Here is a 25,819-nt window from a genome sequence, read left to right as displayed (position 1 = left end):
TATGACTCCATTTGGGGTTTTCTTGGCAAAGATCCTGGGGTGGTTTGCCATTTCCTTCTCCAGCTCATTTTATAAATGAGGAAACTGAGGCCAACATGGCTAAGTGACTTGCCCAGGTCACAGTCATACAGCTACTGTCTAAGACTGGCCTCAGATCTTCCTGATTCCAGGCCTGGCTCTATCCACTGTACCACCTAGCTATCCCTAAGATCTTTTATACATAGGATGTTCTCTGTTCAATTCTTAAACACACAGTGTATTCTGTTCTGTCAAATAGGTCTTTCAGTATATGTCATGCCACTTTTCTTAGAATGTGAATTCCAAGAGGGCAGGAAACATTTCTTATATATCTTTTTATAGTCTAGTAATAATCACAATGTTGCTCTCAGTAAATGCTTTAATAAATATTTGTTTAATCATTCCTTGCCTGAACTTTTCTTATGAAAGGTGATTATGGTGTTAACATGGAAGGTCTAGGTCTTAGATGTAGGTTCAGATCTGAGCTGAAGTGCTTTGCATGTGTGATCATGGACAAAGTACCTTACATTTCTGAGCCTTGATTTTTCCAACTAGAAATTCAGGACAATCATAACTTACTAATAGAAGATAATATATATAAAGTGTTTTGCAAACAAGAGTCATTATACAAATAGTTATTATTATGTACACATCACTTCCTACTTTAGAGTTATATGTGCAATATCTTTTCTCTTCCCAACTCCATCCATCACCATAACTGTAAACTATTTGAGGGGAATGAACAAGTCTTATTCATCTTTATAACTTCATTGGTGCCTTGTTATTGAAGATGTCCACTGTGTAAATGTCTGATATAGGAAGGAATGAATTAATGAATGATGGCTTGTATCAGTGGTATCCAATGGAGATGGCTACCTGTCATACTCGTGAGAGGTTTGTTATATTTACTATTGATTGACTAGTAGGAGCACATGTGTGGTTCTGAATGGTTCAGTGCTTAAAACAAGCCTTTCGAGGCTGTGAATTAGTCTGGAAGAACGAGAAGGAGATATGCTGGCTCTGCTGCTAGAGCTAAAAAAAATTCATCTGATTAAGCTCTGAAGGCAAAATTAGAATTACTCCTATTAAAAACGGACATTTAAGGTTTTAAAGCACTTTACACCCATCATTTTATTTGATTCTCACAATAACTCTGTGAGGTAAGTGCTAGAAGTATTATTACTACGACTATTTTATAAATGAAGAAACTGAGGTGGGATATGGCATTTAGCATATTGCCTGGCACATGGTAGGTGCCAAATAAATGTTTACTGAATGAATATTGACAGAATGATTTAGACCCAAATCTCTTCTAACTCTAAAACCAGCATTCTTTGAATTATAAGCTATATATTTTGTTAAAATGCAAAATTATATTAGCAATTCTTCATTCTCCACCTAGAGCATACTGTCCACAAATGACTGGCCCTGTCTGGTCACATGAAACAAGTGGCCATAATACTGGTCTTTGCTCAAATTGTGGGTCACTAATACATTTTTTTAAACCCTTACCTTCTGTCTTAAAATCACTACTAAGGGCCAGGCAATTGGGATTACGTGACTTGCCCAGGATCACATAGCTAGGAAGTGTCTAAAGTCAGATTTGACTCCAGGCCTGACACTATTTACTGTCCATACAAATAAATTCTTATTAAATGGCGTTGTAGTTATTCTTTTTTCTAAAAGATGTTATCATGCTAGTTCTGGAGTTTAAAATCTAGCTCCAACTCCTAGGTGCAAAGGTTGATGGCCAAGTCAGAAAACAGCCTAAGAGTGATACTAACAAGATGTGGTACAGATGATAGAGGGGACCTGGAGCTCCTGGGGAAGTAACCTATAAGAGAAGAAAGAAGAAAGAAAAAGAAATGAGTTAAACAATGTCAGAGAATGTTATAAGGGGCTTGGAAGGACTTAAGAAAACAGTCAAATATGTTATATTCTTTGAATTTATTCTTTTGCTGCTTTATTGCTGTTTGATGATAGACTGATAAACATTGTGCAGGTAGATAGAAATATGGAGAAGCAAGAAGAGAGAAGTTATTGCTGTTGAGAAGGATGAAAAGCAACAGCAATGTAATTATCTTTCATATGCCAATGTGATGCAAACTTCTCAAAAGCCTGGCCATGGAATATTAAGGCTCCTGGTTATATCTTCAATGTCTCTTTTTGCCTGGAACAGGCAGAAATCAGAGATGGTGGTGATGGAGGAGGCATCACTGAGAGTTTGCTCGTGGGGACTCAGAAATGTTAATTCCACTTGTAAAAAATGAAGAGGGGATAAATGAGCAAAGTATAGAGAAAAAAGCAAAAGGAAAAGAGAGTGCAAAATGTGTGAGTGGTGATGGGAGGGAGGAATGGACACAGAGGGCAACTGAAGAATGGCCTCTGGTGTTAGTGTCACACGTTTCAGGGGTTAGAAAGGTTAACCACATCTCTTAGTTTAATATGAGTATAAAAACTTCATTCATTATTCCTGAGAAAGTTTAAGTACCTACAGTTTTATCCTTAGCTCTCTTTCCCATTTACTGCTTGCTCACCCAAAGGCCACCTACATGGAAGGCATGCTAAACAGATGCTACCTCCATATCTACTGCATGAAATCAAGGTCATTTTTCAGGACTTCTTGCAAGACCTAGTTTCTAGGTCTTCTTGTCAGAAATAGCTCCCCCACCAAAAAACCCAGAAAAGGTGGAAGGTGATAGGAAGTAATTCACTAAAGAAAGAGCCATTGTTTTGTAACATTCAAAGAGTACTCCTGGAATCAGAAAGAAGATAAAAACAAGGCACATTGTCAAAAATGGGATGCAAAGTAAGGGGGAAAAAACCTCTCACCTTTATGGACCTTTATAATTGTTCATCACTTTATTCTTTAAGGGGTGCTATTCCATACAAGCTGTAGAGAGAATATTATCCTTCCAGCTTCCTATTTGAGCTTTTCAGAAAAGCATCATATTGGTGAACTATACTATGAATATGGAAAGTAAAGCCAGCTAGATTATAAAGCTTTCAGGGTAAGGACCATAACTTATCTGAACTCTGTATTTCACCCAGCCCTTAGGGTAGGCACTTATATGACTGAATCACAGAACTGGAACTCTTTCTCTTTGTCCAGATCAGCCTAAGACAAAATGGTGAGTAGGGAACTGAACTTTCCTAGGCTCTACCATCAGTCTCCAATAGCTAAGGCCATGGCTGTTGCTGTCCTTCAGCTCTGGAAAGGCAAAAACAAAATTAGCATTTTATCTCATACATCACAGAGCAAAAAACCCCTCTTTTCTAGGGCTCCGGTTAGAGACCTAATGCCCCAGTCTGGCTGGCATGGGGCACATTTCTCTGTTCAAGTGAACTAAACCTCTGGGCATGATTACAGGAAATGTGCCTTTTTATTTTATAAATTAAAAATGAAACAAAACAAAACAAAAGTCCTGTCCCTCTCTATCCCTCCTCCATTCCCCAACTTGCACAAATACCAGCTCTAAACTCTAACTGGGGTTTTGTTTTCCTCACCAACCAGCTGTGAACTAATTACAAAAAGTTCTAACTAGTCAAGCTCCCTCTCCAAGCATATGTTGCCAATTAAGTCAAACTGCAGCTGATTTTAATCAATCTTCCTTGAAGCAGCCAAACTTGAAGAATCTCTTCTCCTTCAGCTCGAAGAGCTGAGGAGAGCAGGAAAAGCAGGAGAGAGTATTTGCATAAGGAACACTTCACCATCCGCTCTGGTTGCCTGTAAACACACAGCTCCTGACCGTAATAAATGCTAATTGAGCGCTCTTCAGAAGTCCTTCCTCCTGCTTTACCAGAACAGTAAGTAAGCAATACTGATTTGATCAGCCTCCTTTGTCTTAGGCTCGGACTGGTGTGGTTTTCACAGAAAGAGCTGGTGGGCTGGGGAGGAGAAAGGATGAAAAATGAAAAAGGAAGTTTCAGCCAATATAGCAAGCCAAAGCCAGCATGCCAGTCATCAGGGTCTCCATGGAAATTAGAGCTAGGCCTAAAGTAGACATAGAGTGGAAGAACAAGAACTTTAAATTGGAAAACAACAGAAATGACACACTAGTGCCATTGTGTTTCTTTAGTGCCTGAAATGCCAGCAACAATATTTGGCTTTATTACATAAATTCAGATTCACCAGTGGCCAAAATGACCTCCCCCTAAGCACAACTCCATTTGGGGTATTGTGTCAATATTAATTTGATCCCTAGATAGGGATTCTACTGAAAGAAGTTCAAATGGGGAGAGCTAAAGTACCTATTTGGGAAGCTAGTACACGTGTAATCTATCTGCAAGTCTGAGCTAAAACTGGCTTGACAGATCAAGGTGAAGGTAAAAATAGAGAAGAAAGGGCTGTTCCCTAATAGGTGTCATTGCAGGAGATACGAAGACAATTGTTCATTAAAAAAGAAAAGCAGGATCCATCTAGGAAATGAATTCTTATTCCTTCAATCTCTGCCTCATATCTAAAACCTCTCCATCACCTAAAACAGTTGAATAGAACAGCTTGCTGTTTCAATTAAGAAGTATTCTAGAGTGCTTGTTTTGTTTAAAGGTAAAACATATTCACTTGATGAACCCAGCAAGGGTTTTCAGTGAGGGGGAAGGCAGTGGGGAGGAAGAATAAGGTTTGCAAAAGGGGTTCTTGGGGATCTCTTTACCACAAGGCAGGATTTGGGGGTCTCTTGTGTGCAAAAGCAGTAAAGCTGTAAGCACCAAGCTCCACATTTTGGTCTTTATCAATACAGCCTACAAGTTGACTTCAACAGTGAAGGCAAAAATGATATGATGGGAGGTAGTTATAGGGTTGGAGGTGGGACAGTTAAGAGAGGAAATGGGAGGTCTTTAGAAGGGAAAAAGAAGGGGCATGGATGTAGAAACACCCCTGATATATTTTTTTAAAAAAGTTGTTCTCTACACAAGGAAAGAATTTAGCTGTGCTGTAGGCACCTGGGAAATAGCATCAATATCTCCATGTCTTCATTTGTTAATATCAGATTCAAGAAATAGAAATCACAGGAGTAATGCAAAAAGGGCAGTGAGCCAGCAAGGCTTCTCTAGCCAATCAGCGGCCTTAAACTCCCACAACCTACTCCATTGTGCCCAGTACAATCATTCTTCTCCTCTAAAGTAGGCTTGTTTATTATTGGCAATAGACTGGGCCTGTTGGGAATTACCTAGGAGACACAGGCATCATCTAGAACAGAGAAGTGAGTGGGGAGGGAATGGAGGAAGCAAGTACAAAATGTCAATATTTTGACTGCACAACCCCCCAACAAATTATACCAGGCATATATCCAAGCATGCTAACCATAAAGAGTGGTTTTTAATTAACAACTAATTTGATTCAATTCAACAAACATTATACATAAGGGTGGAGCCCCTCTTATTATCCCACTTACTTGCATGTATAGTCAACCCTCAACAACTGAGGTTTAACTTTTGTGACTCCAAGCACTCACACGATTTTATTAGTAACCTCATTTTCACTTCAGAGGGGGCCACTGTGTACTTTCACAGCTATGCATAGTAGAGGAAAAAATGATTGTGCCACTCACGGTTTCCAAGCTTGAAGGGTGGCTTGGCATTAACAATAGCTGACTAGACACATCCAGGCTGCTGATCCCATCATTAATGACAATCACAAGGTTAAATGTCAACTCCCCTCTGCCAAGCTCCCGGTGCTCCAGGACCCACAAGGATCTCAGTGCCCAACGCAGACCAGATGTTGCTGAGAGATTATTTCAAGCTGGCGCATCCAAGGATCTCTATCCACCAGCAGTGAAGGGCAGAGTTGGAGTTGATGTTGAGACTCTGTCAAATTTAGGGTCTTTAGACAACAGTGACTACAATCCCGGAAATCATTCCCTTAGTTTTCAGAGGGTAGTCAAGGCAGAGAGGTTTATAGCAGTATAGTATACAAAACAATACCCTCACCCTGCCCTGGGACTCAAGTTAAGATTCAGGTTAAAAATGTTTCAGCTTTAGGAATTTTATTTTTATGGATAGCATTTATGATACTATTGATTTCATGTGTCATGAAAAGTGAACAGTGTCTGAAATAGGTTATTTTTTGAGATGGTTGCACAAAAGATCACAGAATTCTAGAGAATTACTAGTGAGAAAAAACGTTTTGCATGTTACCAATTTTATTTTGTGTACTGATTTTTTATGGGTCATTTCCTGGTTACAGTGTTAGGAAAAGTGTATATTATCAGAATTAGTTTATTATAAAGAACTGAATGCAGAAAAGTGTATTTTCAACAATCTCTAGCAAAAGATTAGTTTTAGTTGATTCATAGGAACTACCCTCTATTTCCCACAGTTTTAATGTGTCAACATTGATGTTCTGATTTTCATATCATTTTCTAGGAATGTCTCCTGTAAAAGTTGAGGATTGACTGTAATTTCCTATATGAAGGAGTGGCACCTTTTGATTCAATCAAACAGAAGCAAATGTTGAAGAGAGCTTTAATCAATAAAAGTTCCAGTTAGAAAGGAACTTTTTAAGAAGAAAAAGCTACCAGAACCAGAAGGAGAAATTCTAAAAGTCTTGATTCAAGAGGTTGAAATAAGCATAATATCATTACAGTTCACTCCCAAAAAGAAATTGGACAGAGCTATGACAGCTTCAGGAGACATTGAGGAAAATCACTGACTCTATAAACATAACAGAGCAGGAATCCCAAGCTGAGAGAAGGAAGAAAATGTTGGCTCTTTCTTCAGTTTTCCTGTCTGTCCATAGATACTATGATATAAATTATTTCCTTACTCATAGGGTTAACTAGAGAAAGACAGTAAATGTAAAGATAGGCAAGGAGTCCAAACTCTGCCTAAAAGTTAAGAATTCTCCTAACTGGAACTCAGAGTAATTATAACTGAACTGATAATTGTTTATGTAAATTAAGCTGTTCAAAGCTGAAAAGAAGGAATCTATGTGTACCTAAGGGAGTGTTATATTTCTCTGTGGAAATAAAAGGAGCTAGTGATTATTAGTCAATTATTAATTATTAACAGATTGTATAGGCCATATTCTTATGTGGTTCTGAAATTATGACTGAATCAAGAAATGTTCTTATCTAATGAGGGTACTTAAAAAAACCCAAAAACACCTGTGCCCTCCATCTTAGAATCACTACTGTGTATTGGTTCCACGGCAGAAGAGTGGTAAGGGCTGGCAACAGGGATTAAATGACTTACCCAGGTTCACACAGCTATAGAGTGTCTGAGGCCAGATTTCAGTAATTACTTTAATGTGGATAATCAGGCCCCCTCTCTTATATACATTTATTATGTAGAAGGCATTGTAGGTGCTAGAGCTACAAAGATGAAAGACAATATTGCTTTGTCAACTCTTTAGGGAGTTTATATTCTATAAGGAAGGAATCTGACATGTATTAGATGAGTAGGAAAGAAGGGAAATATTAAATAAATACTATTTGTCAGGATCTGAGCTAGGCCCTTTACAAATGCTATCTCATTTTATCCTCAGAACAGCTCTGAGAGATAGCAGCTTTTATCCATCCTCATTTAATATTTGAAGAAACTGAGGCAGACAAAAGTTAAGTGATTTGTCTATGGTCCCATAGCTACTAAGTGTCTACAGTCAGACTCAATTCCAACTCTAGTCCCAGGATGCTATCCACTACTCCACACAGAGCTCTAAGACAAAGAAAAGAAAGGATAGAATGTTTGTAGGCAGAGGGAAAATTTCAGGAAGGATTGCATTGCTATGGTGTTTCTTCTTATATCCTTTATAGATCTTCACATTTAAAGCCATCTTGTAGACCTCACTAAAGAAAGGTCCTTTAAGCTAGTATTTATCCAGGGAGTTTAATTTTTACAAGGATAAACACTTGGTCACATTATAATGGAACATTATGTTTTCATCTGGTTCTAGAGGAATTTAGAACATTACTGCTCTAAAGTCTTGTTAAGGCAAGGACATTAGATTAAACTCCATACTGCAGATGAAGAATAATAAAGGGATTCAAAACCAATATGGGGTGTTTAATTGGTAGGAGAAAAAAAGGAAAAGAAGATGTCTTGTTTCAAAAACAAGTATTTGAAGTTATTCTATAGAAAAAAGGATTAGACATTATTTTGGTTAGTCTGAGTCAGAACTAGGAACAATGGGATGAAAGTATCTAAGAGGAAGGAGGACTATATAGCTCTACATAAAGAACAACTTCTAACAATTAACTATTTAAATTGGAATGGGATGCTTAGGAGGTAACTAGTTTTCCACCTTTATAAATCTTGAAGCAAAGGCTGAATAATTTTATTGTTGGTGATGATGAAGAATAAAGACCTATTTCAGACATTGGTTGGATTAGATAGTCTTAGAAGTGCCTTCCAGAGGAGATTATATGGTATTTTCTCTACTGTGTTGCTCTATTAACTTTAATGAAGTTTTGAAATGTTTTTCTTTTCTTGTCAATCTCTACTCTTATACGACAATATTTGGCTTCCTTCTTCAAATCCCTCCCTCCCCCTTTAGAATCATAATGCTACTCAGGCTCTTAGAAAAGGAAGGCAAATCAAAATTCTTGATAGATAGCCGATTTATTATTATTTTCTTTTACAGCTGAAGAAATTGAGACCCACAAAAATTCGAGGACTAGCTCAAAGTCAACACAAACATTTTTCAAATGGTTGCTCAGAGCAAGTTACATAATTTGTGTGTATGTGTGTTCTGGTAGAGGAGTCTACTCCAAGGCTATATACAAGGCTCCAGCTTCATAACGCAGTGCTGCTAAATTATGACATTCTCTCACAAGTCTATCTCAGTAAAGAACATTCCTGGGTTTTGAACAAAGGGGCAGGGAACAAGAGGGTTAACATTATACAAAGAAACCAAGGATCTATTTCAAATATATCTATGCTACATCCACACAAATGAATAACTAGTGTTGATTTGAATTATGCTTTTTGAATTATTGCTTAGGTATTCAGAGGACAATTTCAGACCATCTTTCCATTAGAGTTGAAATTCTTCTGACCTGCTGATTTCCACACACTTCTTAAAAGTTTAAACATTTGAAAATACAGTTGATTACATATTTTATTCCTTGATGTTTCATTACTACTTCAAACACTAATCTTATTGGGGCAACTGAGACTTAGACAATAAATAATTGTAGAAAGAGAGCAGTGGATTTCACCATTCAGGAAGGTCAGCATCTGTCTTCTTTTTGGTCTTTTTCCACCATTCATGCCCTTCTTAATGTTAACAAGGAAATATGCTTGGATTTACCTTTGCTAGTGGATTACACAGACCACACTCAAAAATTCTCAAGAGATACCAGGCTTGCATGTAGACCTTTGGCATTGTTTTTGCTCATTCATAACTGAGAGGCTGTTAATTGTGTGATAATTTAAAAGGTCTTCTAGATGAAAGAATGGATGGCATAGATGTTGAGTAAGAACTGAATACTAATTCAAAAGGTGCAACCTTGTCCAATTCTCAGTTCTTGTCCTTCCTGGCAGCAAGTAAGACAAGACTTCATTGTGTTACAGAGTGGGGAGAAAAAGCTGGATGTATTCCCCAACCAGGCCATCATGAGCACATGATGCCTTTGATTCTTTTGAGTTTCTTTCCTGATTTTAGGTGAATGAGTATTCCAAGAAGAAAGTGCCTGGGCATGAACTTGGGAGATCCAGAGGCCCCATCAGAGTTCCCACAGCAACAGGAATCAGTAGTAGAGTCCACCAGGGCCAGTAGCAGAGGCCACCGGAACAGTGGTGACGGACGACAGAGGAAGTGCCTGCAGACAGATGTGGAAAGATAGTCACCCAAGGATGGCAGTGGCTTCAGAGAGCGTGACTCTTAGAGAATGGACAGCTATGGACTCTAAAAGCATATTTGCAGCCTAAGTAAAAGCAAAATCTAAGAGGAACTTTATGAGGACTACATAAAAGGGGAAAAAAAAAAAAAAAAGAAAACACTCTCCAGGTCATAAATTGAGAGTCTCTCTACAGGTGCATTTTCCTAATATTGCAACTTGGGTACTTTCTCCAGCACCTAAAGGTTTTCTGTGGCAATGTCTTTGGTCTATAAAGATCTTGTTTTTGTTATTCTGTATATTTATGAAATACTGACAAAATTGTTCAAAACACTGAAAAAACTTGAAAATGTTCCAAACCTCCTATAGACCTCACCATTTCTTTGTATCTCTTTTTGGGGGTGAGATGCATTGGCTTATAATGTATTTCACATTATAACTGAACTTGGGTATTGGCAAACTGTTCTAGAAACAGAAATATATGGTATCTGGAAGTTAGAAAGAAATAAAGACAATTCACTGCTTACTTAAAGAATACAGTATATTTGAAATTCATTGTTTTTGAAAATGAAAAAAAATGCCAAGTCCTTGAAAGGCAGTATTACATAGTAGACAGAGGGCTAGCCTTGGAATTAGAAATATGTATGTCTGAATCCTCTCTTTAATACATGATATCTGTGGTCAACACCTCTAAATTGGGGATGAGTTGCTGACTTGCATTGGCTGGCAGAATTTGCAAACTGGTAGTTCCTCATCAACCATCCAATGAAATTGTGAATTTGATTATATCCTCTTCGAATGGAGAAAAACAGCATATTCAAATGTCCCTCATCAACCAGTTTTAAAATGATAAACTAGATTAGAGAATCAAATATTTTTTAAGGAATATAATCTAAGGTGTAGAAGAAGTAATTTCATCTTAATATACTTAAGAGTACAAATTGATAATGGATATATGAGGTTGACTGACTGTTCAGAACCTAGTGGCTTATTGAATCTCAAACTTTTCAACACATTCTACTCAACTGCAATTTCATGATTTTCAATTTGAACTGAATTCAAAGAGAAGGATCATAGCTACTGATGGTTAGTTACTAGCTGAACAGTGTGGGCGAATTTAAAATGATTTCTTGTTACTCTGGCTAAAGTGTGTGCCTTCACGTAAGTTAGTATTAATCACTTGAACTCCATAAAAATGAGTAATTTGTAAGCATCTAATATTTAATGAACCATTCTTGACAGGGTCAATTCTTGACCCACTTCTATAATATAAGGTAATCTGTGGGAAGTATCTCAAATTGTCTGTTAACAAATCAAGAAAATGAGGATAATGAAGATAAATCCTTTATAAAGTACTATACTTAAACAAAATTAAAAAAAAACTATTTTGTGATTTGTGAAAATCTGTGATTTTAGGAAAGGGGAATGAAGTATTATTCAAAGCATTATTATAGAAGGCTAAGTTCTATTTTTGAATTTTATTATTGGAGATAAAAAGGAGAACCAATACCTCTGAAAAAAAGATAAGCTAGTTATTCTCCCTTTAATAATTTTTGACAAATCAAAAGTGGTAATGTATTTATTACCTTAAACTGCTTATACAGATGCTAATTTTTAAGTTCAACTAGTTAGACATTTTTTCATTAATATGGATTCCAATGATGCGGAAAAAGCCAAAGAATGTTTCTTCCTTTCATTCTTTTCATCTTAATGGAAAAGCCTGCCATGATAAGACTTATGAAACTGCAGAAGTGAAAATTTTTCAAGTGTGAGATTGGTTTATAAGAACTCCACATTTTCAAAAGGTAAGACAATGAGGATCATATTATTCATTATTAATTATGGATATATTTAAGAGCCCTTATTTTTGAGAACTTCTCAGGTTCCTAAGGCTTCTCCAGCAAATGTTCCAAGAATGGGGTGATGAGATAATTTTAGGAGGTATTGTAAGGAACTTAAAGGATCAGGACAGTAAAGAGTTAACTAGGAATTGAGGGAACTACACTGACTCAATCTTGTGACACAATTTGGGAGCTAGCTCAGTCTCCTTTTATGCAATTACGGGCCTAGTCCAATTTCTGTCCTGTAAGACAACTGTGAGAATTAGAAGAAAAATTTTTTCCAAATTGTTTGAACCTAGCCCTGCATGGCTGGGAAACTGGACCACCTATATCTGCTATCTAAGAGACCCTTAACCAAGAATCTACATTATGTTGACCAGAAATGCAGCCAGATCCCATGATTGATAGATGCTTTCTCATAATTGTACATCTGAAGCAATCTATATGTCTTATCTGGAAACTGCCCCCATACTAATCAATCAGTTATTGTTCCTGTGTTCCTATGTTTGTTACAGATACTTTGGGAGAAGTGGGATACTTCTTTTCCTGAATTCAGGGAATTGTGTCTCTTCCTTCCCAACTTGGAAAGTCCTTAATCTTTCAACTATTTAGAAATCATACTACTCCATATTGTATTTCTTGCTTTTAATTAATTGATCTTATTTGATTAATTGTTTTTACTGGATAAGTCTGTCTTCCCCTGTATTCAGAGTCTAGCCCTAAAATGAAGAAAGAGCTTGGTCCAGATTTGTTAGGTGATTGGCATGCATTCCTTAACTGATATGCTCAGAAGATGAAACCTTTTTTTCTTCAGTCATTTTATCTTTTACTCATTACAGTTTTGGTGAGCCAGCTAGGTTTGGCCTCCAGCCCTCTGGACAGTTTTTTGGAGTTGCTCAGGTATAGTCTGGTAATTTCACCTTGGGACCTCTCTGTGATAGACTGATTCCATTGGTCAGACTCCTGCTCTCAGATCTTTTTTTTTTCCTTCTAAACTCAAGTAAGGTTTAGATTTTATTTTTTCTCTCCTGAAATCTGGCATGTGAACAACTCCTAGAATTGGGACATTTTAGGTTAAATTTGGTTTGGATCCAGTTTTTTGTCTGGAGTTCTGGTTTTTGTCCTTGGAATTGGGGTGAACCCTAGAAATAGGTTATTTGTTGGTTTTCCACTGGACTTGGAATGACTCCTAGAAGGGTGTTTCAGGTTTGTTCCTGGAGTTGTGGTGGTCTTGGGGTGACCCCTGGAACTGGAATTTTTCAGGGTTTTCTGAAGTCATGACAAAAGTTAGGTTCCAACAATAGTAAGATACCTCAGATTCTCCACTTTTTGACAGCATGGAACCAGGGGATGTTTTCAATAGTCATAGGAATGAGTAAACAATAATGCAATTGTGTTGTGTAATGTCTGGTAGTTAGTTTTGCTGGGCAGTTTTAAGTGATGGTTTCTGTTGACCTTCCCCTATTAAAAGGGACTTCTTATTTATATCTTGTCCATATGTCTATCTTATCATTTTGTCTGTGTTTTTGGCTCTTTGTAAAATGTGTGAAAATATTTCTCTTCTGACCTGTTTAGTGCTGTTTGTAAATTTTGTTACTTTGAAAATTTTTTTAAGGTAAAATGTAGCCAGCCACCCAGAAAAACTGCCATAAAGCTTCAGACAAAGAGTTGAGTATACTGGGAAAGATTAATGAAGTTTCATACTTGAAGCAGCAATTGACCCAGTAAACAGGGCTCCCCCACTTTATGCTTTGACTAGGAGAGTAGGTTTTATAAGAAAAAAAACTGCAAGATACTTCAGTCACTACAATTTTGGCCATGTTGGAATTACACAACATCAGATAATCAGTATGTATAACTATTAAAAATATCTTAGTGAATTTTGGGATACCACTTGGTAGAATTTTTCTTTATAAATTTTATATATGTATATAAAATTTATATTATATATATTATATAAATTTATAAATCCTATAAAAAGTAAAGCAAAATAACATAAGGTAACTTTTTTCTCTTGAAAATTGATAGTTATTATTCTGGATTCATTAAGGAAAGTAACTAATTGGAAATAATCTGGGGGGAAAAGGGAAGGTATCCAGAGTGAAGAAAAATATATAAGCAGTTTACAGTTTAAATTGATTTGGCATTTAGCCCTTCCTTGACTGTGAAAAGAGAAAAGATTGTTTAAATAAGAGATCCTCCCCTTTGACTCTGTTAATTCTTCTCATCTCAGATCAGATTCCCACATAAAGGTGATAAAAAGAAAAATGGAGGGAAACATTAATTATAGTCTGTTCTCAGAAATTTATTGGCTGAGTGATCTTAAACAAGCTATCTTACCCNTCTCTCTCTCTCTCTCTCTCTCTCTCTCTTTCTCTCTCTCTCTCTCTCGCTCTCTCTCTCTCTATATATATATATATATTTACACACACAAAAAAACACACACACATATATGATATATGTATATAATTGGCCTCCAAATGTAATACTGTGGAAATACCGGCATTGCATGTATTTTAGTAACATATTCAAAATTGAATTAAGGATTACTGTAAAGAGCGTTAAATTTTTTTTTCATCTTTAAGTAATTTGATAATTTTAAAAGACAAAAGAGTTCGTTTTGTAGTAAAATATTCAAGAATTTTAAAAAAAGATTCTTGTATAAGATACAAAATATAGTTAAAGATACAAAGAGCAAGAAGTATGTAGAAAATAATTTTTTCTGAAGTTTTATGATTAGAGAAGCAAATTTAAAAGATTGCATCAAATTGTATTGTATTGCTTCCTGATGGATTTTGGAAGATTTTAATCTCAGAATCTCTACACCTGATTTAGTCCAGAGAGGCAAAGGGCCATTCAGAGTAACCCTGAGAATGAAGTCTATTCCAGAATCTACAAGAGAATATAACCAGGGACCAGATGACATCCAGGGACCAGATGACTACACGAGACATTTGGGACTTAAAATATGTTTATTAAATGGATTCTGAGAGTTGGTTAGTAGGATACAAAGAGACTTGATATTAGTATTCATGATAATTATTGTATTGCTTTGGTTTTTATTTGTTTCATGATTTTTATATTTATGTGTGTTTTCTTGGTTACTTTGGAGATATGTAAATTACCCTTCTCAAAATCAGTCCATTGTGAGCCCTTTAAATAGTTTCATCTGGGGGAGCTGGGTGGCTCAGTGGGCTGAGCACCAGACCTAGAGATGGGAGGTCCTAGGTTCAAATCTGACCTCAGACACTTCTCAGCTGTGTGACCCTGGGCAAGTCACTTGACCCCCATTGCCCACCCTTACCACTGTTCTGCCTCGGAGCCAATACACAGTATTGACTCCAAGATGGAAGGTAAGGGTCCCCCCCAAAATTAAATAAATAAATTAATTAAAGAATAGTTTCATCTGTAACCTGATTTATGCATATGTAGAAAACATACAGAATATATAGAAAAAACTTACAGATTTGGCTTAAATAATTTAGAAATAATAAGGGGGAATGGGCACTCCTCAAATTTTGAAAAGAGGACAATTTTAAGTGAATTGAAAGGATTAGTACAGCAATTGGTTAACTGTAGGAATTAAAGTGAACCACAATGACTGTCTAGTGACACAATTCTGGAGCTAGCTCAATCCCTTTCTATTCAATTATGAGTCTACTTCAAATTCTGTCCTGTGAGAAAAGTTTATTCAACTGTGAGAATTGAAAAAAAATTATTATGTGGTTTGAACCCAGCCCTGCATGGATGGGAAACTGGACCACTTGCACCTACTGTTTACAGATCTTTAACAAAGGACCTCTATTATATTGACCAGAAATGCAGCCAGATTCCAAGACTAATGTAAAGAGTTTGCTCCTAATTGTACATCTGAAGCAACCCATTTGTCTTATCTGAAAACTGGCCCTGTGATGATCAGTCAGCTATTGTTTTCATGATCCTATGAATGTTTACAGATACTTTGGCAGGAGTGAAATAATCTTTACCTGAAGTCAGAGTATTGCACTTGTTCATTCTTTCCTTTCCATCCTGAAAAGTCCCTAATCTTTCATCCATTTAGAAATCAGATTACCTAATATTGTATTGTTTCCTTTTAATTGATTGGCCTTAATTGATTGTTTTTATTATATAAGGTGCTGTTTTCCCCTGTATTCAGGGTCCAGTCCTAAATTAATAATGCTCAAGATCAAATCTTTCTTTCCTCTGTTATTCAACTTTTGCTTCTTATAGTAAGGCTGTTATTAACTCATGACAGACCACTCTCTTCACTGATACAGTGCATGATGGGCCACAAAAGTAGCTATGTTTAGGCATACAAGGACTCCTGGTATACCTCTTCTAAGGTCTAACCTCATTCCTCAAATTCAGTACAGAAAAACATCACGCTTTTGTACTTGACTCTGGTGACTGCCCAGTGAATACAGGGTACCAAGACATCCTCTATCTTTTCCCATGAATACAATGTAGATGGCAGCACTGGGTCACAGAATGACATGATCAGAAAAGATACTGAAAATCATCTACTCTAACTCATACCTATTTATCTATATCTTATCTACAGCATTAGGTAGCTCCCATCATGGTGAAACTCACCATAGTCTCTCTCTCTTTTTAGAATACTTGATTATTTGATCTTTTAAATTGTTTTCTTTTGAATTTAATAAACATGCGTATTTTGATACACAAAAAAGAACAGGAAAAGGATCGTGTATGAAAACATGAATCTCTATTATGGCTTTTTGAAAAATGTATATTAAATTTAGCAGGAAAGGTTGAATATAGTCTTGCTTCTCTACCTCCTTTGGAATTTCCTTCTGTTCCTCTTGTGTGTATTTTTAACATTTTGCTGATGCTCTTTTTTTTTTTTTGCATCACTATCACTATAAACCTACTCTTCCCATATACTATTCCCCTATAAAATAAAAATCCTCCCTTGTTAAAAAAAATTGTTTGCAAAACACAATCACATGGGTGAGGTAGGGCAGATGTTAACTCTTGCTGGAGACATTCTATAAAAATCCTTCCTTATGCTGCCACTTACCTCCTCTTCTTTATTCTCTAGTTTCCTGTTCATATGCTTGCTTTCTTGTTTCCTTTTTTTCTTTCTCTAGGCCTCAGGACTTCCAAAAGTGTCCACAGACATAATAACTGAGCCCTGATCATAACACTAGAGAAAAATATAAGTCGCTGGTCCCTGCTCATGGGGATGACATACATCCTCCTCGATTAGCCAGTAAGAGCTAAGGCTCAGAGAGCCTCAAATATTAGATGTGGGAGAAATAGGAACTGAATTCAGGTTTTCTACCTTCAAATTAAGATATTCTCTGCACGCCTAGCATAGATCTATAACATTTAACAAAGGGAAAAAAATTTTTTTAAGTTTGGACTTCTATTTAATCAAACTCCCTCATCTGCAGTTAATACCAACAACTCATCTACAATTTATATTCTTTGGGGGTTATGCAAAGAAAGCCAGGAAGTATAGAGGCAGAAAGAACATACACTGAGTGAGGTCTTTCTGCCTACTTCACTATGTTTTCTCTATAATAAATACTACTGACTTTAAAATAATCTTTATAAAATTAAGTAACTCATTTTTATGTAGCCCTTCACATTTATAAAGTGCTTTCACTTCCCCACAAGTCCATGGTACAGGTATGAATATATTTATTTATATGATGATTCACATTTAAATGGTACTTGGTGATTAACAGAATAGATAACATATCTGAATTTACTAAGCCAGACAACCTTTTAAGGAAGAAAAGCCATGTCTCATTATACCCATTTTACAGATGAAGAAACTGAGGTTTGTGGAGATTAAGTGATTTGTCACTGGGAGCATCAGGTCCTGAGTTCAGTGCCTACTTCACTATCCTATGCTGCTTCTATAATACATGATCTTTAGGGGCAGCTGGGTAGCTCAGTGGATTGAGAGCCAGGCCTAGAGATGGGAGGTCCTGGGTTCAAATCTGGCCTCAGACACTTCCTAGCTGTGTGACCCTGAGCAAGTCACTTGACCCCCATTGCCCACCCTTACCACTCTTCCACCTAGGAGCCAATACACAGAAGTTAAGGGTTTAAAAATTTTAGAAAAAAAGAAATACATGATCTTTGTAACTGTGCTGAGTTAAAGGGTTGTTTTTTTTACATAAATATAGTTCAATTCATGCAGTGGATACTTGACTGTAATTCAACTTAAAAAATATTTGTTAAGGACCTAATTGCTATGCTCATAGCACTGGAGGAGATACAAAGATAAAAACAAAACAATCCCTACCCTCAAATAGCTTATATTCTACTGAGGGTTGGGGTATATTACATAGACACAGAAACGTGTTATACTGGTAGAATTAGATGGGGGCAAAAGAGACACCCAGACAAAGTACTCCAGGAATATTTAGGAGGGAAATCTTGATTAGAGGGGTAAGTTGTCAATATAATGTACATTTGATAGTATGTGTAAACCTTGGCTCCCCCTATTAGATTATTAGCTCTTTGAGACAATAACTTATTTCTTTTATTTATAATGAACAAGGCCCAGGTCAGTGAATCACAGGTGTGAGAAGTGGAAAGGAATCTAGTTCAATTCCTTCATTAGACAAATCAGGAAAGGGCTAGAGAGGGGAGGTGACTTGTTTAAGCAGCAGCAGAAGTATCTGAACTCAGATCCTCTGATTCCAAATTCTGTGTCTTACCACCAGATCCCACTCAATCTCCAAGTACAGAATGCTGCATACTCTAGGTGTTCAAAGATTGCTGACTATCATCATTATTATAATTCTGTCCTTGTCATTAGCAACATCAAAGCACTTTGATAATTACTCAAACTATAATTTTTTCTGGTTGCATCTTCAGCTGCTTTTAAATACTGATTTGGAAACATGCCATAAACTGTATTAAGTAGAGATCTCTCCAAATGAACTAATATGGCAACATCTACAAGTTAGACTTTACATTAAGGTTTTAATAGTTTCTAACTGAACAGAGGAATTGATTCTGATTTTATGCAGGAATACTAAATTCTAAAGTTTGAATGTGGTATCCATTATCAATTTACCTGGTTCATAGAGAAGATTCAACATTTTACAGCACTGGCACTATTCAGCCCCATATTTTCCACAAAGGAATTCCCACCACCAAAGAAATGGTACTTTATTCTCCATAGAAGTTATCAGATGAATACTAAAACTAGAACAGAAGACTCTTTAGAGAGTCCTGGCATAAAAAGCTCTCAGGAACATGACATGTCTTCCATCTTGCATTTGTAGATGGGGAATATATTTAACGGAGCCTGTACCCATGGCAAAGAAGAGAACAGAACCGAATGCTACGTGGGTGTGGCCTTTCTTTTAGCATCCTTCTGGGAAAGATTCAGAGGCAATCCCAATTATTTCAGTTGGGATTTATCTATGGTCCCCAGATGGGTATTAAACAGTTACCACTCGGAAATGGCATGTGCTAGAGGGCCAGAGAATCTATTTGCCAAGCCCCAAGCTTCTGATGATTGCAGCCCAATTAAAAGAGAGCTGGATGACAGGTCCTTGTGCTAAACATGGCACAGCTGACGCATTCAGCTGCTCTTGGCCTCCTGCTTTATCAAAGTTGTCACTTCTCCCATCTCTAAGAATTGGTAATAAAAAAGAGATTTGATTTGCCTCTAATAGGTGTCAAGATAAAAATCAATGGCCTGTCTGAAATCTGGATAATTTCAAACCTACAGGTTTTCTGCCATGAAGTAATTCACGCAAAAGGGAAAATGAAAAGGAAAGAAAAATGAAAACAATGCAAACAGCTAGTGAGTCTGAAGTTCTCTAATTTGAACAGTGCCAACTGAAGGAGTGTTTGATTAAAAACAAACCAAAGACCACACAGAAAACATCACCTAATTAATTTCTGCCCAGGGTTTTCATTTGTAAAAGGAGCTTCCAGGCATACAGTGTTAATAGCTATAGAACAACCTCTCTGGCCATTAGTAAGAGGGAGATGAGAAAGAAAAATCCCTTTAATGGCAGGAGGAAGGGAGGGAGAGAGAGAATTGTTGCATCCACAATGCAAGTTTGTTTTAGAAATGGAGAAACATTTTTTTCAAAGGGACTCATTCAGGGGAAGTACTGGCAAATTACCCCTCATACATAATTTAAACCACGGGTCGCATGTCATCCCAAACCATAATAGGAGTTCAGAGGATAAGAGGAGTATTTGGAGAAAGGGTTCAATGGAATGTTTTCTGAGATGGAAAATAAGCCTAGATATAGCCTATAAAATAGGAATCAGGACCATGGATCTATAAACTTGGGAAGAAACAGGAAGAAACAATGAGTTTGGAAGGATGCTAACTCAGCGAGGTCAAATTTCAAGCCTTATTAGGATTGTGAGGCTTCTCACCTGGAGGGTCAATTGCTCAAGCTGCATCTCAAGATTTTTCTTCTCCTCTTCTAACTGATTTCGTGCAGTCACCAGCTCCTCAACCTTTAACCTGTGAGTGAAGTGAAAGCAGACATAAGATTAGATAAGGAAAGTGCTTGGAGAGTTCAAATAAATGAATAAATTAAAAAGCATTTATTAGATGCTTATTATGAACCAAATATTATACTAAGCACAGGGAATGCTCATTGAAAAAGTACTACAACTCTTGTTCTCTGGGAGCTTATATTCTAATTGAAACTATTTGTATACATGTATAAATACATGTGTGTTACATATGTATATATAAATCCCAATGAAGGTGCAACATATCCAGTCTTTGCAAAGGAGACTAAAAAGGCTGGTTCCAGGATTTAATGACAAAGTATAATTAAGTGAATAATGAAGAACTGCAGCTCCCAAGAGAATTGAATTTATAACATTTTATGTGTAAAACATCAGAAGGGAGTAGGGGATGGCATGGGAATGGGAGAGTCTGAGAAGGGGAGATGGGGGTGTCTTATGAAATGAATGGTTCAAAAGTGAAAAGAATCTTAGTTCAATAGAAATACATTGTCTAGATTATAAGAAGTACTAGTCCCACAAAAAAGAATTTTTTGAAACCCGATGCTAAGAGAAGAAAATATTGGGTGTATTTAGGAGATGGAAACCATCTCTACAAAAATCTGCTTCTACTTAAATGTACAGATTAAGGAAAGATATTAAAACAGTTTTCAATCACATGTACATTTATCACAGAGAAGAGCAGGAAGATTTGCTTGGTGGTCCTCCAAATGTTAATTAGAATGAGTAGGCAGAGGTATAGCTTTTGTTTCCCCAACACATTTGTTTCTAAATATGCTACTTCTGAAGGACAGGACTTCCTGGTTAAGATGGAGGTTGAGTAAAAAGCAGTTGCTTAACCTCTACTAACCAAAACATATAGACTCCGCAAGAAGACATAAAAACAAATCCAGAGGAAAAAAGGGACCCCACAACAGGGCACAGCATTGAAGGAATGTGGAACTGGGGCATTTCCATGCTATAAGGAGGTGAAATAGCTCACTAAAATGGAAGTTGAGCAACTCCCTCCCCCACCGCACACCACCTACAGTGCCAAAGCCAGTGCACAAGAGCTAGAGCAAGCTTGGGGCACCCATTAAGTCCTTGGCAGCTACCTGGGGTCACCAGGGCCTGTTCTTGAGAACAGCAATACTTAAGACCCCAAGAGGCTAAAGAACATGCAGACTCTGAACACAGACCCTGAACACAGACGCAGGCTCAAGCGCAGGCTCTTGCTTCCACAGATCCTGAGCTTCCACAGGAGCAGACTCGGATCCTGAGCACAGGAGTGGACTTTGAGTGGGGACCCAGTGCAGAGGGGTGCACGACTGTGGAAACAGCACCCGGAAACTCTTAAAGGAGCCTCAGACAGAGGAACAAACAAGGGGGCCACCAGGAGGCTTGACCCTGAGAACAACGAGATCTGAGACTTCAGGAGCCTAGAGAGCGCAAACAGACTCTGGGTGTGAGGAAAAACCTCAGAGGGCGCAGGGCTAACAATGGCACGCCAGAGACAAGAACCCCAAAAGAGAAAGATCATCAAGAAGAAATCTGTAACACTGGACAACTTTTACACAGAGAAAGTCCAGACAGCAGAGCAAATAGCAGAGGAGAACAAACAAGTAATCACATCCAAACCTTCCCAAAATAATGAAAACTGGTCACAAGCTATTGAAGAGTTCAAATCTGAGATGATGAGAAAGATGGAAGATATCTGGCAAGAAAATAACAGTTTAAAAGGCAGAATTACACAATTAGAAAGTGAGGCAAGTCAACTGAAGACCAGAAATAACCAGATTGAAAAGGAAAACCAAAAGATTATAACAGAAAACCAGTCCCTAAAAGCTAGAATTGAGCAATTAGAAGCTAATGATCTCTCAAGACAGCAAGAACAAATAAAACAAAGTCAAAAGACTGATAAAATAGAAGGAAACATGAAATATCTCAATGAGAAATTGACAGATCAAGAAAACAGGGCTAGAAGAGACAATCTGAGAATCACAGGTCTTTCTGAAAAAGCAGAAATTAATAGAAATTTGGACTCCATACTAAAAGAAATTATTCAGCAAAATTACCCTGAAGTTCTGCAACAAGAGGGCAATATAGACATTGAAAGGATCCATAGATCACCCTCTACACTAGACCCAGAAAAGACAACCCCCAGGAATATAACAGCCAAATTCAAGAGCTTCCAAGTAGAAGAAAAAAATCTTACAAGAAGCCAGAGACAACTCAAATATCAAGGAGCACCAATCAGGATCACACAGGATCTGGCAGCCTCCACACTAAAAAGATAGCAAAGCTTGGAATATGATATTCAGAAAGGCAAGAGAACTGGGTCTACAACCATGGATCAACTACCCATCCAAACTGACTATATACTTCCAGGGGAAAGTTTGGGCATTCAACAAGATAGAAGATTTCCAAGTATTTGCACAGATAAGACCAGGACTAAATGGAAAGTTTGATATCCAACCACAAAAATCAAGAGAAACATAAAAAGGTAAATAAGAAACAGAGGGGAAAGAAAGAAAACTCATATTTTTTAAATTTGCCTCTTTAAGGGCTTCAATAAGATCTAATTATTTGTATTCCTATGTGGAGAGATGTTATGTATAATTCTCTGTAGTGAACTTTATTCACTATTATAGTATTCACTATCATAATAATCAGAAGAATAATACATAGGGAGAGGTGGGAATACTAAATGGTCTAAGATGATATTGGGGGTAGGAAAGAGGGGGATGAATAGTAGAGTACACCAAGAGAAACTTGAATGAATGAGAAAAATAGGATAATCTATCACACACGAAGAGGGCATGGGAAGGGTAAGGGATGAATACTATTATAAGAAAGAGAGGAAGAGAGAATTAAGAGGTAATATCTAAACCTCACTCTCAGTGTAATTAACCCTGAGAGAGAAGAGTAGCTATATTATCCATTGGGATATAAAATTCTATCTAACCCTACTGAGAAAGTCAGAAGGGATAAACCAAGGGGAGCAGGGGAGTGGGGAGGTCAAAAAAGGTAGGGGAGAAGAAGGGGGAGGGAATTCATTAGGCCTTAAAAATAAAAAGAGGGGAATAATAAGGGAGGGGGTAGAAAGGGAAGTTAATCAAGGGAGGGGAAAAGGGTTACTGGCTTAAAGCAAACCACTGGTTTAAAAGGAAATAGTTTAAGAAGAAGGGGTGGAACTAGGAGAAGATACCAAAATGTTGACAAATACACAACTGATAATTATAACTCTGAATGTGAATGGGATGAACTCTCTAATAAAACGGAAGCAAATAGCAGAGTGGATTAGAAACCAAAATCCTATCATATGTTGTCTACAAGAAACACATATGAGGTGGGTGGACATACACAAGTTTAAGGTTCAGGGCTTGAGCAAAATCTTTTGGGCATCAAATGAGAAAAAGAAGGCAGGAGTGGCTATTATGATTTCTGACAAAGCCAAATTAAAAATAGATATGATTAAAAAAGACAGGGAAGGTCATTACATCCTGATTAAAGGCAGTATAGACAATAAGGAAATAACACTGCTCAATATGTATGCACCAAGTAGCATAGCATCCAAATTGATAAAGGAGAAACTGGTAGAGCTCAAGAAGGAAATAGATAATAAAACCATACTAGTGGGAGATCTAAATATTCCTCTTTCAGATCTAGATAAATCAAACAAAAAAATAAATAAGAAAGAGGTAAGAGAGGTGAATGAAGTCCTAGAAAAATTAGATTTCATTGATATGTGGAGAAAAATAAATAGGGACAAAAAGGAATACACCTTCTTTTCAGCTGCACATGGTACATTCACAAAGATTGACCATGTAATAGGGCATAGAAACATTGCAAACAAATGCAAAAGAGCAGAAATAATAAATGTAATCTTCTCAGATCATAATGCAATAAAAATAATAATTAGTAAGGGCACATGGACAGGCAAATCAAAAACTAATTGGAAATTAAATAATATGATTCTCCAAAACCATCTAGTCAAAGAAGAAATCATAGAAACAATCAACAATTTCATTGCAGAGAATGACAATAATGAGACATCCTACCAAACTCTGTGGGATACAGCCAAGGCAGCACTCAGGGGGAAATTTATATCCTTGAGTGCATATATTAACAAATTGGGGGGGGGGGTAGAGATTAATGAATTGGACATGCAACTTAAAAAATTCGAAAACGAGCAAATTAAAAATCCCCAGATGAAAACTAAATTAGAAATACTAAAAATCAAGGGAGAAATTAATAAAATCAAAAGTAAAAGAACTATTGATTTAATAAATGAGACTAGAAGTTGGTATTTTGAAAAAACAGATAAAATAGACAAAGTACTGATCAAACTAATAAAAAAAAAAAGGAAAGAAGAAAACCAAATTTACAGTATCAAAGATGAAAAGGGAGACCTCACTTCTAATCAAGGGGAAATTACAGCAATCATTAAAAACTATTTTGCCCAATTATATGGCAATAAATATAGCAATCTAGGAGATATGGATGAATATTTACAAAAATACAAATTGCCTAGATTAACAGCAGAAGAAATAGAATACCTAAATAATCCCATATCAGAAAAAGAAATTGAACAAGCCATCAAAGAACTCCCCAAGAAAAAATCACCAGGGCCTGATGGATTCACAAGTGAATTCTATCAGACATTCAAAGAGCAACTAATTCTAATACTATACAAATTATTTGACATGATAAGCAAAGAAGGAGACCTACCAAATTCCTTTTATGACACAAATATGGTACTGATTCCAAAGCCAGGGAGATCAAAAACAGAGAAAGAAAACTACAGACCAATCTCCCTAATGAATATAAAATCTTAAATAGAATACTAGCAAAGAGACTCCAGCAAGTAATCAAGAGGATCATCCACCATGATAAGGTGGGATTTATACAAGGAATGCAAGGATGGTTCAACATCAGGAAAACCATCTACATAATTGACCATATCAACAATCTAACAAACAAAAATCACATGATTATCTCAATAGATGCTGAAAAAGCCTTTGACAAAATACAATACCCATTCTTATTGAAAACCCTGGAAAGTATAGGAATAGAAGGACCTTTCCTAAAAATAATAAACAGTATATACCTAAAAGCATCAACAAGCATCATATGCAACAGGGATAAATTAGAAGCCTTCCCAATAAGATCAGGAGTGAAACAAGGATGCCCATTATCACCTCTATTAATTAATATTGTACTAGAAACACTAGCAGTAGCAATTAGAGAAGAAAAAGAAATTGAAGGTATCAAAATAGGCAATGAGGAAACTAAGCTATCACTCTTTGCAGATGATATGATGGTCTACTTAAAAAATCCTAGAGAATCAACTAAGAAGCTTGTAGAAATAATCAACAACTTTAGCAAAGTTGCAGGATACAAAATAAATGCACATAAATCATCAGCATTTCTATATATTTCCAACACATCACAGGAGCAAGAGGTAGAAAGAGAAACACCATTTAAAATCACCCTAGACAATATAAAATACTTAGGAATCTATCTACCAAAACAAACACAGCAATTATACGAAAAAAACTACAAAACACTTTCCAAACAAATAAAACTAGATCTAAACAATTGGAAAAACATTGATTGCTCCTGGGTAGGATGAGCTAACATAATAAAAATGACCATTCTACCTAAATTAATTTACCTATTTAGCACCATACCTATCAAACTACCAAAAAA

At 36.7% G+C, this 25,819-nt stretch overlaps 1 protein-coding gene across 1 annotated transcript in view; it reads right to left on the bottom strand.

The window, feature by feature from the left end:
- MAD1L1 (mitotic arrest deficient 1 like 1) overlaps positions 1–25,819 on the bottom strand; it is a 941,076-nt gene that overhangs the window by 367,166 nt on the left and 548,091 nt on the right. Inside the window, exon 16 of the mRNA XM_044659988.1 lies at positions 20,027–20,117. Within this exon, the coding sequence (XP_044515923.1) occupies positions 20,027–20,117 (91 nt within the window). The remainder of the gene's footprint in view (positions 1–20,026; positions 20,118–25,819) is intronic.

The sequence above is a fragment of the Gracilinanus agilis genome, chromosome 1 (genome assembly GCF_016433145.1).
Source record: "Gracilinanus agilis isolate LMUSP501 chromosome 1, AgileGrace, whole genome shotgun sequence".
NCBI lineage: Eukaryota > Metazoa > Chordata > Mammalia > Didelphimorphia > Didelphidae > Gracilinanus > Gracilinanus agilis.
This window is presented reverse-complemented; position numbering and strand designations above follow the sequence as displayed.